Raw genomic sequence first — 14,070 nt, 5'->3', positions numbered from 1 at the left:
TCTTCGTTGACGGCACGAAGATCGAAAAGGAGCAGCAGCTTTTAGGAAAATGGGCTGGCCGTGTGCGCCCGGAGGTATTCGCAGGAGCACAGCTCCGCAGCGATGCCTGAACACAAGAACACTGTAACGTGAAGCGCTGCGAGCAAATGGAGTATCGGAAAACCAGAGAACCAGAACTGTACGTTGAAAAACGGAACCGCATGTGTGTGCAGCGCACAGTCCCGCGCCTCCAACAGCAGACGTGCGCCGCTTGCATTTCTCAAATGGTACAGCTAAGTTCGTAAGAAGAGAAACAAGAAGGCGCAAAACTTAGTGAGACATTTTTTTTGCATTAATTCACTTAGATTTGAGCCGCGAAACACTTATGAATACTTAATAACTGGTTCGTGCAAATGAAGCATGTCTTGCAGAAGTGCTCTTCAATGTCAAATATGAAACAACATGAGAAAGCCTGGATTGGAGCAACGGAAAGAGCTTTTCTCCGATTACCAACTCGAAGGGAACCGCCCGAAATAATTCTAGCTGATGAGAGGTAACGTATTGCAACAGACTACGTCGTCTTCACAGCGGCTGCCCTGCCAATCCTAAAAAATTATTCACACACGCCAACCGACTTCTTGCCGATATTCATATGTGCCACTGTTCCGGGGGAGCACACGAAAGCACACGCAACTTTTACGAGTTGCACTTCGGGAGCCAAACAATACATCGCAACGTAGCAAAAGCGTTGCAGTAACTGACAGGAAAACTTTGTGACCAGTTTTTGTTCTGACTTTAGGTAGCTGTCGACTCCATAATTGCGGTGTGGAGCCTCAATTCCTCGAGAGTACCACAAAAAAATTACACGTGGCCTTTTACGCGACCAATACGCGCCTCCAAGCGCAGCGCTTCTTCATGGGTGGAGCAGGAGACTCATGATGTAACGAAAGCTGAGATGTGGTGGTCTCGTGGCACCAGACACGAGTGACGCGTTCATGCGCACACTGTACGACCGTGCTGACGAAATCAGCTCATTCAGCCAACGAAGGGACAAGAGGAGAGGTAGCGTAACTATTTGTTGCGCTTTCGAGTAATTGAAGCTCGAGATCCGTAACTGGGTCGACAGTAAGCCAAAAAAAGAAATACAAACGAGACGAAAACCTTGTGTCAGTACTTATGCGATAGACCGTTGCCAGTATTACGTAATTGCTTTCAAGGAGAAATGATATTTACTACTTAATCTGCACACTGGCTTTTTAAAAGACATTTTTTTTTAGAAAATTACTTGTTTACGGTAGTTCATTATGTACCCGCGGGCTACAACAACAACAACAAAAAAAAAAAACGAAAGCCAATGTTCTAAAACCGTTTATTTCTACTGTTGTAAACAGGCAACACCAGGGTGACAAGTTTAAAACACTGACTTCATAGATGGCAAAGAAATCAAAAACTTCTTGGAAAAGTGTTTGCAACCAAAAAGTGTCTGCAGTGTGTATGCTTTCACCAAGATCGCTTCAGCAGCGACAAGTTCTACCACAGAAGTCGAACAAAACCCAGTTGAGGCGAAGAAAGTTCTCAAGCGGAGTACTTTATGCTGTAGAAGTGGCCATAGTACGTCGAGACGAAGAGATAGCATCAAGTAATGCGTCTCCGTGGCAGAGGTCAGGTCCAGGTCGAGCCTACATTACCGGCAAGGGGGACCCGAAAGCAAGTATAGCGGTATGCGCGGTCAAAGAAAGCTGCGACGGCGGTCCAAAACAGCAGGCGCTCGGGGCGAGGAGAAACGCTTCGAGGAGCCGTTATCTATACGACAGGCCGCTGACCTCGAGAACTGTAGAGCTGCCCGCGATGATGCGGTGGCTTCACGGCATTGCTCAGGTGCCTTACAGAGCAAAACCATCCGCGGGGGAGAAGCACCGCCGGGCAACTGAAGTGCAACCGCGCGCGAGTCGTCATGGAGGCGGTAGTCGCAAAAGAGCTGCTATGACGGAGCCGGAAGTAGCCACAGCTTCAGGTATACATACCAAATTGTGCCTCGCGGAGAAAAAAATAACCTACATCAGCTGAAAAACAAGCAGGCGGTTACAGAAAGTTAACAGTCGTCTATTCTTATAGCCAAGCAAACAAGGTAGCCACCCAGTTTTCTGGAGAGTAAACTATTAGGCTCAATTAAGATCGCACTGCTTAGGCAATCGTCCAGATGGCGAAGCCAAGTCGCCCATTTGAAGAACGCCGCAGTCGGTTAAAGGGCTGCCCCACACACGTCACAGCACCAATTTTCTAGACAGCGTCTCACAGGAGTTTGCTCAAGCTGGTGATTCCGCAACACAGACATTCGTCCACCTTCAACATCAGCGTTAGCCGTTACGCCCCCCCCCCCCCCCCCACAGACACACACAACGCACGCATTAAATATACTCCCAATGGTGTTCTTTCTCCATTATATATATAAATATATATAATGGAGAGAGACACTGGGAAAGGACGAACGGAGAACGTGCGAAACGTACACAGCAGTGAGTATGGACGTTAAAATACTGCGCGGAAACAACAGCACGTCGCAAGTGATCAGTGTTGCGAAGATAGGTGCGTCGAACTTGCGCGCGACTCACGGCACGAATTGGCACAGCGCCAAAGAGCGCCGCGCGAGCAACACCACAACTGACACGCAGGAACGCTTGCGCTCTCTTCCTAAAACACTAACCGTCATGCGGAACACATGCCGAGATAAAGGGACTCGTAAAGTTAGCGAAGTAGACGCAACAAGGTTGCCACGCCATCAGGTTCTTTACGTTTCACTAGAGATATTCGGCGTCGCTTCAATTCCGATCCGCTTCGCGGCAAAACACAGCGTCAGCTGTGTCATCTGAACGGAACGAAAGCAAACACGAGCTTACGCGATTCACGCACTATGCTACTCCGCAGGCCACCTAGCTATCACAGGAGAATTCAAATGCGCGCAAAGGCGCGTACGCCTGAGATTTGTTGTCCCGAGTTAAAGCAAAGCGTATTGTACTTACAACGCACAAAGCAGGCCGCGTCGGCACTAACATACGCGAGGCGGCGTGGGCGAACAACTTGAGCTGGCTTGATACTAACGCTATATCGGTGAAATAACGTAACTATTCTGAGGAAAGCAAACGCCTCCAAATGTAGCGCCATATTCAGATCTGAAAGCTACGTACCGCGGCAATAATTTTTTTTTTCTAAAGGCGTGAAGCAAAAAAAAAAAAAAACTAGAGAGAGAGAAAGTATGAAACGCACGTCAGCGTGAGCGACTCCGCTGAATTATCAGCCGCTCGCTGACGCCACCTTATCGGTGTTATTGTACCGACAAGCTATACGACAAACCACAAAGCTGAGCTGGCAGGAGTCGCGCATTCCCGCACAGGCAATCTGCGTTGCACGCTAGCTTTCAAAAACAGCTGATCGACGCGCATCCGCAGCGTGTTGTATACAGCCGAGCGCGCTCCCTCTCTTTCTCCATACGAGACTATAGGAAAGGAAAACAGCTGTAACGGTTATGCACCTATAACTTTCTCAGTGTCTGCTAACGATTACATCTTACAATGCGACGAGCTCGACACGGAGGGGAGAGAGAAAGGATCGCGGAGAGGCGAGCTGCGCGACAAGTCCATCCGCGCTTATGATGTCTTGCACAAACGCGTTATACATGCATGGGCCGATTTCACAAGCGCACGACTGTGTTATCTTTGTCATTTCACTAGCTAACCCCACCAATTAATAGTTCCTCGGAAATAGCAGCGCACGAATGCAACGAGAAAGTGATGCGCGCGGCAAGGCAGCACTCACTCTAGCTCAGCGCAAACGCGTCATTTCCAAGGTGTGCCATGCAGGCGCCAATAAACTATTAGGCGCGAAAGTGAACCATTTATCGTTTTAACAGCAATCCATATGGGCACTTCAACCTAAAGCACAATTCTCATCAGCTGAGAGGCAACAAAGAGATGAGCGCACAACCTGCCATTCATTGCTCGGGTTGCTACTTCTCCAACCTCGTACTAATTACGCTAGAGAAGGTTTTTTTGGACACAAAACATCCGTGCGCACAACATAACGTCACCAGTTTTTATAAACGAAAAACTGAGACAGTCACTCACCCACGCACTATTCCGCCCTGCCTAGTTGATCTCGGTTGTCAAAACTAATGTGATGTAGGGAAGCACCATTGACGTCACGCCGTTAGCGCCATCTCCGATGCATTTCGTTATGAAAATGCGTTGCGGCATTTGTTTCTGCAGACGCTTGTTTTCTTATTACATAAGCAGTTACATTTATCTATGAATAAAAATTCTGAGCTGAGATAGCGCTATTGGACTATATAAAATACTAAAGAATTGTTATTATTATTATTTTCTTTTGTAGATCGGCGGCGCGACGGTATCGCTTAGCGTCACTAGCGACGTCGCGGTGTTTCGGCGAACTAGAACACTTTGGTCGGCCTGCTACAAACCGTAGCGCTAACGCCGGCAGGTAGTTTGCAAACATGGCTGTCAACCTAGCGAAGCACAAGGATGAACTCCTTAGCGCTTGGAAAGAAGTGGTGGATGATAACGACGGGACCAACTGGTAATTTGCCGGCTTGAGTTTGCGCTCGCCGAAAAAAAGAAAAAAAAAGCTCTAAACGCCGCTGCTTACCCTTGTGCTTTCCCTGGAGTGGCTTGCCGTGTCAGGAATTGCCATCTGCTCCTTTCAAAGTTATTCATTGTGATCTGAAGTGTTCCAGCGTTAATCTGAGCATTGTTTGAGTGCTGAGTTGCATATACCTTGCCGATACAAGTATTATTAGCCTTGTTATCCCCTTACATTTTCATGCACGATTCTTCGTCTAATCGTAATGTCCCGGTGCTGATCTTGGTTGCTGTTCGCGGGTGTTTCGTTTCAAGAACTAAGCAAGCTGCCTTGGCTCCGTTTTTCAGGGCCTTGTTTGGTTATGATAAGCAGACATACGACCTTTGCTTGGTTGGAAAAGGAGGTGAGATGGTCTTCGATATAAGCGTAGTTTTGTCCATATTGTGTTTTGAAAGACCGGAACATGAACGTTATGTGTCACTTGCTGCAGCTGGGGGCCTCGAGGAGCTGACTGAAGAATTAAACTGTGGGAAAATAATGTACGCATTCTGCAGGGTGCAAGATCCCAACACAAGTATTTCAAAATTCATCCTCATCAACTGGGTACGTGTCAGAACAGATAATTTCGAAGTGCTACATACATTCTAAGCGTACTTATGAAGTCAGTGTCTTTTCTACTGCGCTCATGTTTACTATGGTTATGCTGCATATAGTAACCGTTATTTGTTCTTAAGAACATGCTCAATATAGTGTGCTATGTTGGTGCGTAGTTGATACCTCAGCAGTAGATTCAGTAAGCACTGAATCAATTTTTTTGTAACCCGCTTTTGCTGTGCTCATCGCCAACACCCTCGTTGAATTGCGAGGCATCCCAACCTTAAACACTTCTTGGCTAGCATGTATAGCTGCACACTTCTGTTAATTGTTAAACCATGCATTTTGAATTTTTGCAGCAAGGTGAAGGAGCACCATTAGTAAAGAAAGGCTGCTGTGCAAATCACTTTATGGATATTAGCAATTTTTTTCGGGTATGTATTCGTATGTTTACACTAACCATGTACCATCTACACTGTGATGTTTGTGACTACATGTGCCCACCACAGTGGCTCAGTAGCAATGGCATCCTTTTGCTGAGCATGTAATCGCATGTTCTATTGTCGACTATAACAGGCACCTTCCCATTGAGTTGTAACACAGAAAATGCTTGTGTACTTACATTTATGTGCAAATTTAACTCCAGGCTCTGCTACTGTGTCCCTCGTATGTGATTCCATAGCTTCTGTATGCAGTCACCATACATTAATTAGTGTTTTAAATGTCTTGCATATTTACATACCTCTGTTGTTTATGCTCCTGTGTCACAAATATTAAGGTGGTTAGTCAAAGTGCAGATTCTTGCTGGCTAAGTGGACATCGACTGCATATGATGGACATTGTGGGAACTTCATTTTTTTTTTATACAGATGTACAGCATGGAGCAAAAGTTCGTAGTTGGTTTTGTATTGAATTAAAAGCCTTCAGGAAATTTTGGTGGCATGGGTCCCTCATTGTAGACCTTCATTGCAGCCAGAAAGCAAGAATGAACATTTAATTTCGAAGATTGCAATAGAAGAAGTGCAGATAAGAATCGGAATGTCAAAATAAAAGGAAAATAAAGAAAAGGCACTGAAAGACTTTTGTGAAATTGATGTTCATAAAGTGCACGAAGTCTTTTGAACTGTGTCATATCGCATGCATGAAACAGCTTTATCAATTGCATTAAGCGTAATAATTCACACATTTTGTTGGTTGTACTCATCATGTGATGGCATTCTAACTGGAACCCACTGTGCTTGCTTAGTAGCTTTGGTGTTGCGCTGCTAAGCACGAGGTCACAGGATCAAATCCCGGCTGCTGTGGCCGCATTTTGAGGGGGGCGAAATGCAAAAAATGTCCGTGTACCGTACTGTGCATTGGGTGCATGTTAAAGAATCCCAGGTGGTCCAAATTAATCTGGATTCCCCCACTATGGCCTGCTTCATAATCATATTGTGGTTTTAGCATGTAAAACCCCAGAATTTAATAATTCCGACTGCATTGCATTCCAACAGGGTGCACACATCACAATCACGGCAAGAAATGAGGATGATGTGGATCCTTCACTCATACTGGACAAGCTTTCTAAGTGCACTGTGTCTTCCTTCAGCCTTAGGGAACGTTCCGACCCAACAGAGAGCTCTAAACCAATTGTAAGTTAACACAAACTTTCATTTTCAATGAGTTATTGGCCCACTATAGTGGCTCAGTGGATATAGAGTTCTGCTGTTGGTCACCGGTTCAGTTTCTCGGCATGGGGCTGCATTCTGATGAGGATTGAATGCAGGAAGCCTTGTGTACTTAGATTTAGGCACACATTGAATAATTGTGTGTCAAAACTAACCCAGAGCCCTGCACTGCTGCCTCATTCATAGCCTTGGTTTTGTTTTGGGATGATAACTCTCGTTAATAAGTTTCCATTTGTGATGGCTCACTGCATTTTATTCTTTTTGTTTAGGGAAGTGTCTACAAGCGCATACAACCAGCCAGGGAGATATCTACGACAGAGAGAGAAAAGTTTTGGATGAAAGAACAGGTGTAGTATCGTTTGCTTTCTGACATGTGGCTTGGTGGACTGCTTCGCTCATTCTGGATTCTACCTGACAGCAGTGGCGCATAGTTACATGAGAGGAAATGCATTAACCTTCTGTGCACATCAGAAACTTTTGTTTGGGGAATGTTCATGCATAACATCACACAATGTAGGAACCTACATTCTTGTTTAAAATTGTCTGTTTAATGGTGCTTTTTCTTCCCTTCAAATTTCACATCAAGGTTGCATTTTTTTTTGGTCCACATTGTTCATTAAAGCACTTGGCATCTTTTCTTAGTTGGTTTTCATGTAAAAACAAATGTAAAACCACTGTTGTATGTTCATTTTCTGTTGGAGAGGTGGACTGATATCTCTGCCTGTTGACAAGTAAACAACAATGGCAGGTATTTTGTCAAGTGATGCAGACCATATCTTTTTGTGAAGTTTGAATGAAAACAAAGCAGCTCTTTCATAGTTGTTTGAATGAAAAAAGCAACTTGCTGCATGTTGGGAATTTTTCAAGTGCAGCACAAACAATTTCTGCAGCCTTTGCACAAATATGACTTGGAAGTGTATGCTGCCATGGCTACTAATGTATTTCCTTACTAAACTTCAAACAGAACTCATGTAGTGCAGAAGCAGTAAGGAAGGAGTGCCATTTATTGGCTGGTGCTGTAAATGCATCTCTGTGCTGGCTTTTAATATGCAAATGAGGCTGAACTTGCGTATATGCATGTTATGCATATGTATCCTGAAGTGTGTAAACAATGTAAAGTGTGCTTGTAAACTTGCTAGCAAGCACACTTTACAATTTGTTTTATAAACGTTTAAAATGAAGCCAGTGGGTTTTAAGCTAAGATAGCTTTATTTCTAATAGTGTGAAGTTACGTAAAACTTAAATATGGCTTGTGATGCTGCCACACTACCTCATCAGTCCAAGTTGTTTCTCTTGAGGCTCCTAGTGAAACCACCATGTTTCCATGTAGTGTTTGAGCATTAGTCATTGTGTCAATAATAGTGAATTATCTAATTAACATGTAAATAATTTAAACAAGGGCACATGTAGAAGTTTAGGAATCGAAAGCATCCAGTCCTTAAAGGATGCTGCACCAGGCCACATAGCAAATTTTAGTTATACACTGCAAGTTGTTACGTGCCCTCGAAGGAGTGTTATACCTCAATAATTTTTCGAATTAGTTCATTAATAGCAGAGAAAGAATATTTGAAGTGCTGCAAACCCATAATTTCAGCAGAAGGCGAGCGTCGCCACCAACGTAGGCACTCTCTTCTTCACTCCAAAAGTGAAATTTTTCCCTGCTTTCTCCCATACCGGAGCTGGAGGATAGCATGATGAATATGTCAAGGCCTCACCTTCATTTTCTTTTTTCTCTCTCGTGTGTTTTTGCTGAGTGGTGCACTTCTGGTGACGGTCTTGCACCCGACCTGTTGCATTAGTCTCGTGTCGAGCAGCGTATGAGTTTGCACGCTCTGCACGAGAACATCTGATCAGTGTCACAATCACAAGCAATGAGGTAGATGTGAGAGGATGAAAGAGCATGATCGCAGCATTGGAATGTGGTAGACATTCTCGTTCTCTGCGCGTGTAACTGCACTACGTGGGAACAAGCAGACGAAATGGAAGTACAGTTAAACCTCAATATAACGAACTTCAGTATAACAAAATTTTCAATATAACAAAGTATTTAACTTTTCATAACCTCTTGTCCATTGAACACCATGTATTTAGAACCTCAATATAATGAAGTTTGTATGTGATTTCAACATAACTTTCACTACCGCCACAAAGGAATGCCGGGAACACAAGCGGAAACTTCTGCAGACGCATATGGTCAAATGATTTCATTACAAGCGGCTGCTTGCAAACACACCTCTCAAATCATGTGTCGCGCCACAAGATGGACTGCGGAAGTGGAGCCGTTGAAAGACAAAGTCCGTACAAAGTCCAAGTGCGATAAGATCCTATTAGGCCCCGAGCACTGTGTGCTTTAGGTGCGAGTGAAAGCTTGCGACGGTAAGGCAAGAAAGATGGTGGCTTCGCGAGTGCCGCCTTCCCCGGCGAGCAAAGGGAAAGGTGGAGGTGAGCAAGCTCGCCGTAACACGGACAAGTGCACACAAGAGGGCGAGGGGGGCGGGGGGTAAATTGGTACGTGCCTCGCCCGAGGCAGCGCATGGCTGTAAGCGCGGCTGAGCACATATGCAGCGGGGCACCCTGCTTTAGAGGTAATCTGCTATGTATTCAAAGAGTGGGCATGCCGAGACGGCATGGCGCCATGTAAGCTGTTTTCCCGCACGCTTAGTATGGGAGGTTGCGTAATTTCAAGTTTTGGTGGATTGTGAGAGCAAGAGGCAGACGAAGGTTTCGCTCCCCACTGCCAACGCTTTTCCTGATAGCGTCGTCCCGGTGCGGGTGACACTATTGCCAACTCCCAAATTCATGAAAATGAATTGTTTTCTCATTCAAATTTGCTTTTCTCAATTGCCCAATAATTCGGATAACTCTGCGGCGCCTTTCTGTGTAAGAAAATTCGATCGGCGACTGTACTTATTTGCATAAAAGGTTAAATTTCAATACAACAAAATTTTGATATAACAATGCAAATGGCCAATTTTACTGACTTCGTTATATCGAGGTTTAACTGTATACATATCTATTGCTACGGTACGAAGTAAAACAAAAACATGCAGACATTCAGCTTGTATGTTTTATTAGTTCTCTAAACTGATATGCTCAGGGAGGTAGTGGGTGTCAGCCTGCTGCCGTTGGCGGGAGGGACCCCTTAGTGTGCCAGTCCCCACGTGGGAGCGGCCCGTGGTTCTGCTCTAAGGGCGGCACTTCTCATTACCTCAATAAAGTTCTTTGTCTGTCCATCTGTCTGTCTGTCTGTCTAAACTTTAATTCGTCTATTGAAGCAACAAATTAAACAAATAACTGATGTTGCCTTGAATAATTCTCGGAAGTCGCGTGTCACTCTGAGGTACGTCACACCACTGCCATGTATGTAGGCGCACTTGCACGATATAGTATGTCAACTCTCCAGTTGGGAGCGCGGTGCCTACGAGGAGAAGGGCAGATGAGTCTTGGTTTGAAATTTACACTCTTTCTGCGACCCTACGAATGTAATTCTTAAAACACACAATCGTTAGCGTGCATTGTATGCACTGCACTTGTCGGCCCAAATTGCCAGACCGTATGAGGGGCCCTTGAAGGCAGGTTCACTGAGAAGGTATCCCACATCTAGCAGCATTTTCCTGATGTTCATTAGAAAAATCTGCAATGATGTGCTTGATATTCTGCTCAGTCTTATCTGGTAGTGCGCAGGAAAAGCTTTCTTAAAACATGGGTCGAGCACCGGTCATATTTTTGCAAACTTGTGGACAGATACCTGGAATACTGGCGCCAAGCCACAGGATATCTCCTGGTAACCATTACCACAATGATCTCTCTTTGAATAAATATTTCAGATCTTGTAAATAATTAAATCTACAATGCCCTACGTATTATTTTTTGTTTGCACAGTTTAGCTCCTCAAACTGCTGATTTAAGCGAGGGAAAATTAGTGCCAAACCCCTAGTAATGTTCTTTTTCGCATGCTGAAGCAAAGTTTCACTTGTAGATAGCTCAGCAAACCAATTACTTATTGATCTATAAATCAAATAATGTTTTTGATATAACTGTACTCTCCATGGACAGAAACAAAGGCAAACAAGTTGTTTTAGTTTTCTTTGATGTGGAATGGTGTTTGGGCTTAGTGGTGTTAACCACAAAGCCCAAACATCTTTCTACATCCTATAAAAAAATTCATTTTTGTTGTCACAGTTTCGGTAAAATCACCGAAGCGGTGCCGGTCCTTTGACAGCTACCTGACGCGAGAAGTCGCATTCTCATTTAGAGGAATCGTCGGTCAATTATTTGATTACATTGATTAGGTGAAGTAAAACATGTGGCACCGATGTTTTTTTTTTTTTTTCCTCCTTGGAGTCAATGCACACCATATGCGAATGCTGTTTCTGTCCGTTTTGAATAGGTAATTGGAGTGGAAAATCTATAATCTACATGTCTGTTTTCTAGCTTAAATTACGTCTTGCTGGGTAATTAAGTCATTATTCGCTTCTGTTTCATTTCAGTACTTCCTCGGAATAGGCCATATGCATATTCTCACTAGCATATAATAATTTGTTGATTGTGCGGTATACGTCCCGAAGCGACGCATGGCCTCTGCGTTACGCCATATAGGTGGGCATAGGATAAATTTAGAGAAAAGGAGGAATTGATTTCTCGATCTTTTTTTTAGGGGTAAGGGGGGGGCTGAGTGGGTAAAACCCAAATATGAGTACGGCACAGGAACCCTTGCCGCGAACAAGCGATGCTGTTGCCGTCATGGGGAAGTGGCTGGTCCGTGTGTTGGACGAACGCGGCCACGATAATTAAACCAGCGATCATGAGGCAGGCCCCGGTGTTGTCTGCCGACAGCATGCTGGTGGTCGGCAAATGGGCTCGCCATTTGTAAAAGCCAAGCGCCAGATTGCTGTGGTCGGGCCAGTCTACTTTTTAACTGACCATGGGCGTCAGCCCGATCTACCGCCAGCCCCCCCCCCCCCCCCCTTTTTTTTTTGCTTAGGTCATGCTACCCCATCTTAGCTTAATATGATGATGCGGTGCAGCCAACGGCTGCTCAAGTGAGTGACTGGCCGCTCATGAGTCGAAGATTCTGGGATGACTCATCAAATCGAAAGACACCAGAGGCCTTTCCATTAAACGCATTTCTATAGACTTGCATGATGAATTGCATTTTGTTCGGTTGCTGGTTGCCATGGCAATTCGGTGATAAAAACGCTGTAACAGTGCAGGATAATTTCATTTCCGTGGTGCACTTTCGGAAACTAGCCATGTTGCGGGTACCGGAAAAAGAAAGACGACACATTGTAGATCTGTGCCTACAAAACTATTCTCAACGCATCATATTGGAGATGACAAAAAGGCCACTGAAAACTGTGGATCGAATCGTCCAGGCTTACAAGAAGGATGGAAGAATTGCGGGTGCTCCCTGTAAAGCCCGGCAAACAGTGATCACTAAAGCTGAAGACATGACCATTGTTGCGGCGGCTGCTGCAAACGTGACCTCCACCGTTCGAGAAACTAAGAACAGCCTCAGGCTGGGTGATGTCTCTGACACGACTATCATGCGTCGCCTCTATGCCCCAGCCTAATAAATAGTTCGAAAAAATGACTATTTTTACCATCAGCACTTATTTAAGAAATACCAAGTGATTTATGTGGTAAAAAGCTTGTTTCTGTTTATGTATATTGATTAAGCAGGCTGTTCACAAGCTGTAGACCGAACCAGCTGGAAAATGCTCTAGTTAGTGAAGTGCGCCTTCCCGCAACGCCGCCTCGGGCACTCAGTCACCTGGGTCTAGCGAAGTGTACTTTACAGCAAAGCCAGAGCGGCGCGCTCCAGCGCTGTAGCAGATGACGCGAAGCACCTCCTCCAGGTTCGTGTGTGCCTGCACCACTTCGCTTCGATGCGCCGCCGCACCGGACGCACTGGTGCCCCGCAGAGCGCTGCCACGGTGAGCCGTGTTCACCCTAAGAGTGGCAGACCCTGTACGTTTATGAACATGCTGTGGCAAATTGGGTGTGACCTGCAAGGCCTTTTTCATTATTTAGTGGGAACAGCACTCAGTGCTAGGAAATAAGTCAGCTGCATTCATTCATTCATAGTTCCACTTGGATTCAAGTTTGGTTATAACTACTACTTGATGAGCCATTTTAGGCAAACTAACAAGTAATATTTATATTGTTGAATAGGGCTTCCTCATTGGAAGGTGTCCAGAAAGAGCCATATGATAGTGTCATAGAATTCATTGTGTGTATACTTGGGGTAAAGTGAAGAGTGTGCAAGGGGTACACTTAAAGGAGCCTTGATACACTTTTATTTGAAATCAAGAAATGCATTTGGAGTTAAAGTAAACTATTTCAGAAATACATTGTAGCAAAAAAGACTTAAATACATTCAACTGAAGTGGAGTTATTGGTAATCAAAGATCTCCTTTGATCCCCTTCGCGGTGCTCCCACTTCTTCAATGTGTTAGACTGTGAAGGCAAGGGCAGAGCGGGGTTGGCCCACAACTACTCTACAACGTGCTGAACTCCAAAAGGCTGTCGCTCAGCTTACGTTTGAATTCAGTGTCTCGTCCCTTTGCTGTGCTACAGTGTGCCAGATGGCTAATCGTAGCTCTGTTTTCATGCACTGAGTGGCATGAGTAGCACATTTCCTTTTGCACTTATCTCTGTGGCAATCACACAATTTCTGAGGGTTGAACTAAACGTCTTTATGTTTGCTCGTGCGAGTACCTCGGCAACACCCACATCGGGTAAGCGATGGATGCCGCATTGGGACTTGCGGTAAAAGGATTCCTAATGTAACAAGATTGGACCATGGTGGTGGCACACCTCAAAGATGTGCTTGGGTAGCAGACTGCCTGTTCCAGTCGGATGTTAGCATTTGTACAGGCTCGTCATGTGCCTGGAACCACGTCATTCACAAGGACCACTCGAAACAAGTGGTTGTCCTCGGGGAGTGGTCATATCATGGCACCTCGCAGTGGCCACGGTATCTATGCTACATAGCAGATGCAGCTGTATCACAGTAATATGCAACTGTATTGTGTTTGCTATGTGCACGACAAGGCCAGAGTGCGCACTCACACTCATGTGCTCCAGTCTGGCCGTGCTATGTGATGCGAACCGGCTTTGTCCTGCACCATCTTGACCGATAGATAGTAGCCACATTCAAATTATGCATTTCAAAGCGCTGTTAATAGCTCACTATGAAGTGATGTCTTCCAAGGCATATAACCAGGAGCTG

At 45.0% G+C, this 14,070-nt stretch overlaps 2 protein-coding genes across 5 annotated transcripts in view; one reads left to right on the top strand and one right to left on the bottom strand.

Moving 5' to 3' along the window:
* The window catches only part of RhoBTB (Rho-related BTB domain containing), a 291,089-nt gene extending 286,915 nt beyond the window's left edge, over positions 1 to 4,174 (bottom strand). For both annotated transcript variants that reach the window (XM_075676724.1, XM_075676725.1), the window contains exon 1: positions 4,101 to 4,174. The gene's annotated coding sequence lies outside the window, so the exon portion shown is untranslated. The remainder of the gene's footprint in view (positions 1 to 4,100) is intronic.
* Positions 4,175 to 4,422: 248 nt separating this feature from the next.
* The window catches only part of Abp1 (Actin binding protein 1), an 86,130-nt gene continuing 76,482 nt past the window's right edge, over positions 4,423 to 14,070 (top strand). For all 3 annotated transcript variants that reach the window (XM_075676796.1, XM_075676795.1, XM_075676794.1), the window contains exons 1-6: positions 4,423 to 4,569; positions 4,920 to 4,975; positions 5,063 to 5,175; positions 5,526 to 5,600; positions 6,663 to 6,800; positions 7,106 to 7,183. In XM_075676796.1, coding sequence (XP_075532911.1) covers positions 4,487 to 4,569; positions 4,920 to 4,975; positions 5,063 to 5,175; positions 5,526 to 5,600; positions 6,663 to 6,800; positions 7,106 to 7,183 — 543 coding nt within the window. In that variant the 5' untranslated portion in view covers positions 4,423 to 4,486. The remainder of the gene's footprint in view (positions 4,570 to 4,919; positions 4,976 to 5,062; positions 5,176 to 5,525; positions 5,601 to 6,662; positions 6,801 to 7,105; positions 7,184 to 14,070) is intronic.

This window comes from Dermacentor variabilis, unplaced genomic scaffold (genome assembly GCF_050947875.1).
Source record: "Dermacentor variabilis isolate Ectoservices unplaced genomic scaffold, ASM5094787v1 scaffold_12, whole genome shotgun sequence".
In the NCBI taxonomy this organism is placed as follows: Eukaryota; Metazoa; Arthropoda; class Arachnida; order Ixodida; family Ixodidae; genus Dermacentor; species Dermacentor variabilis.
The sequence above is the reverse complement of the archived record's forward strand: the minus strand, read 5'-3'. Positions and strand labels throughout refer to the sequence as shown.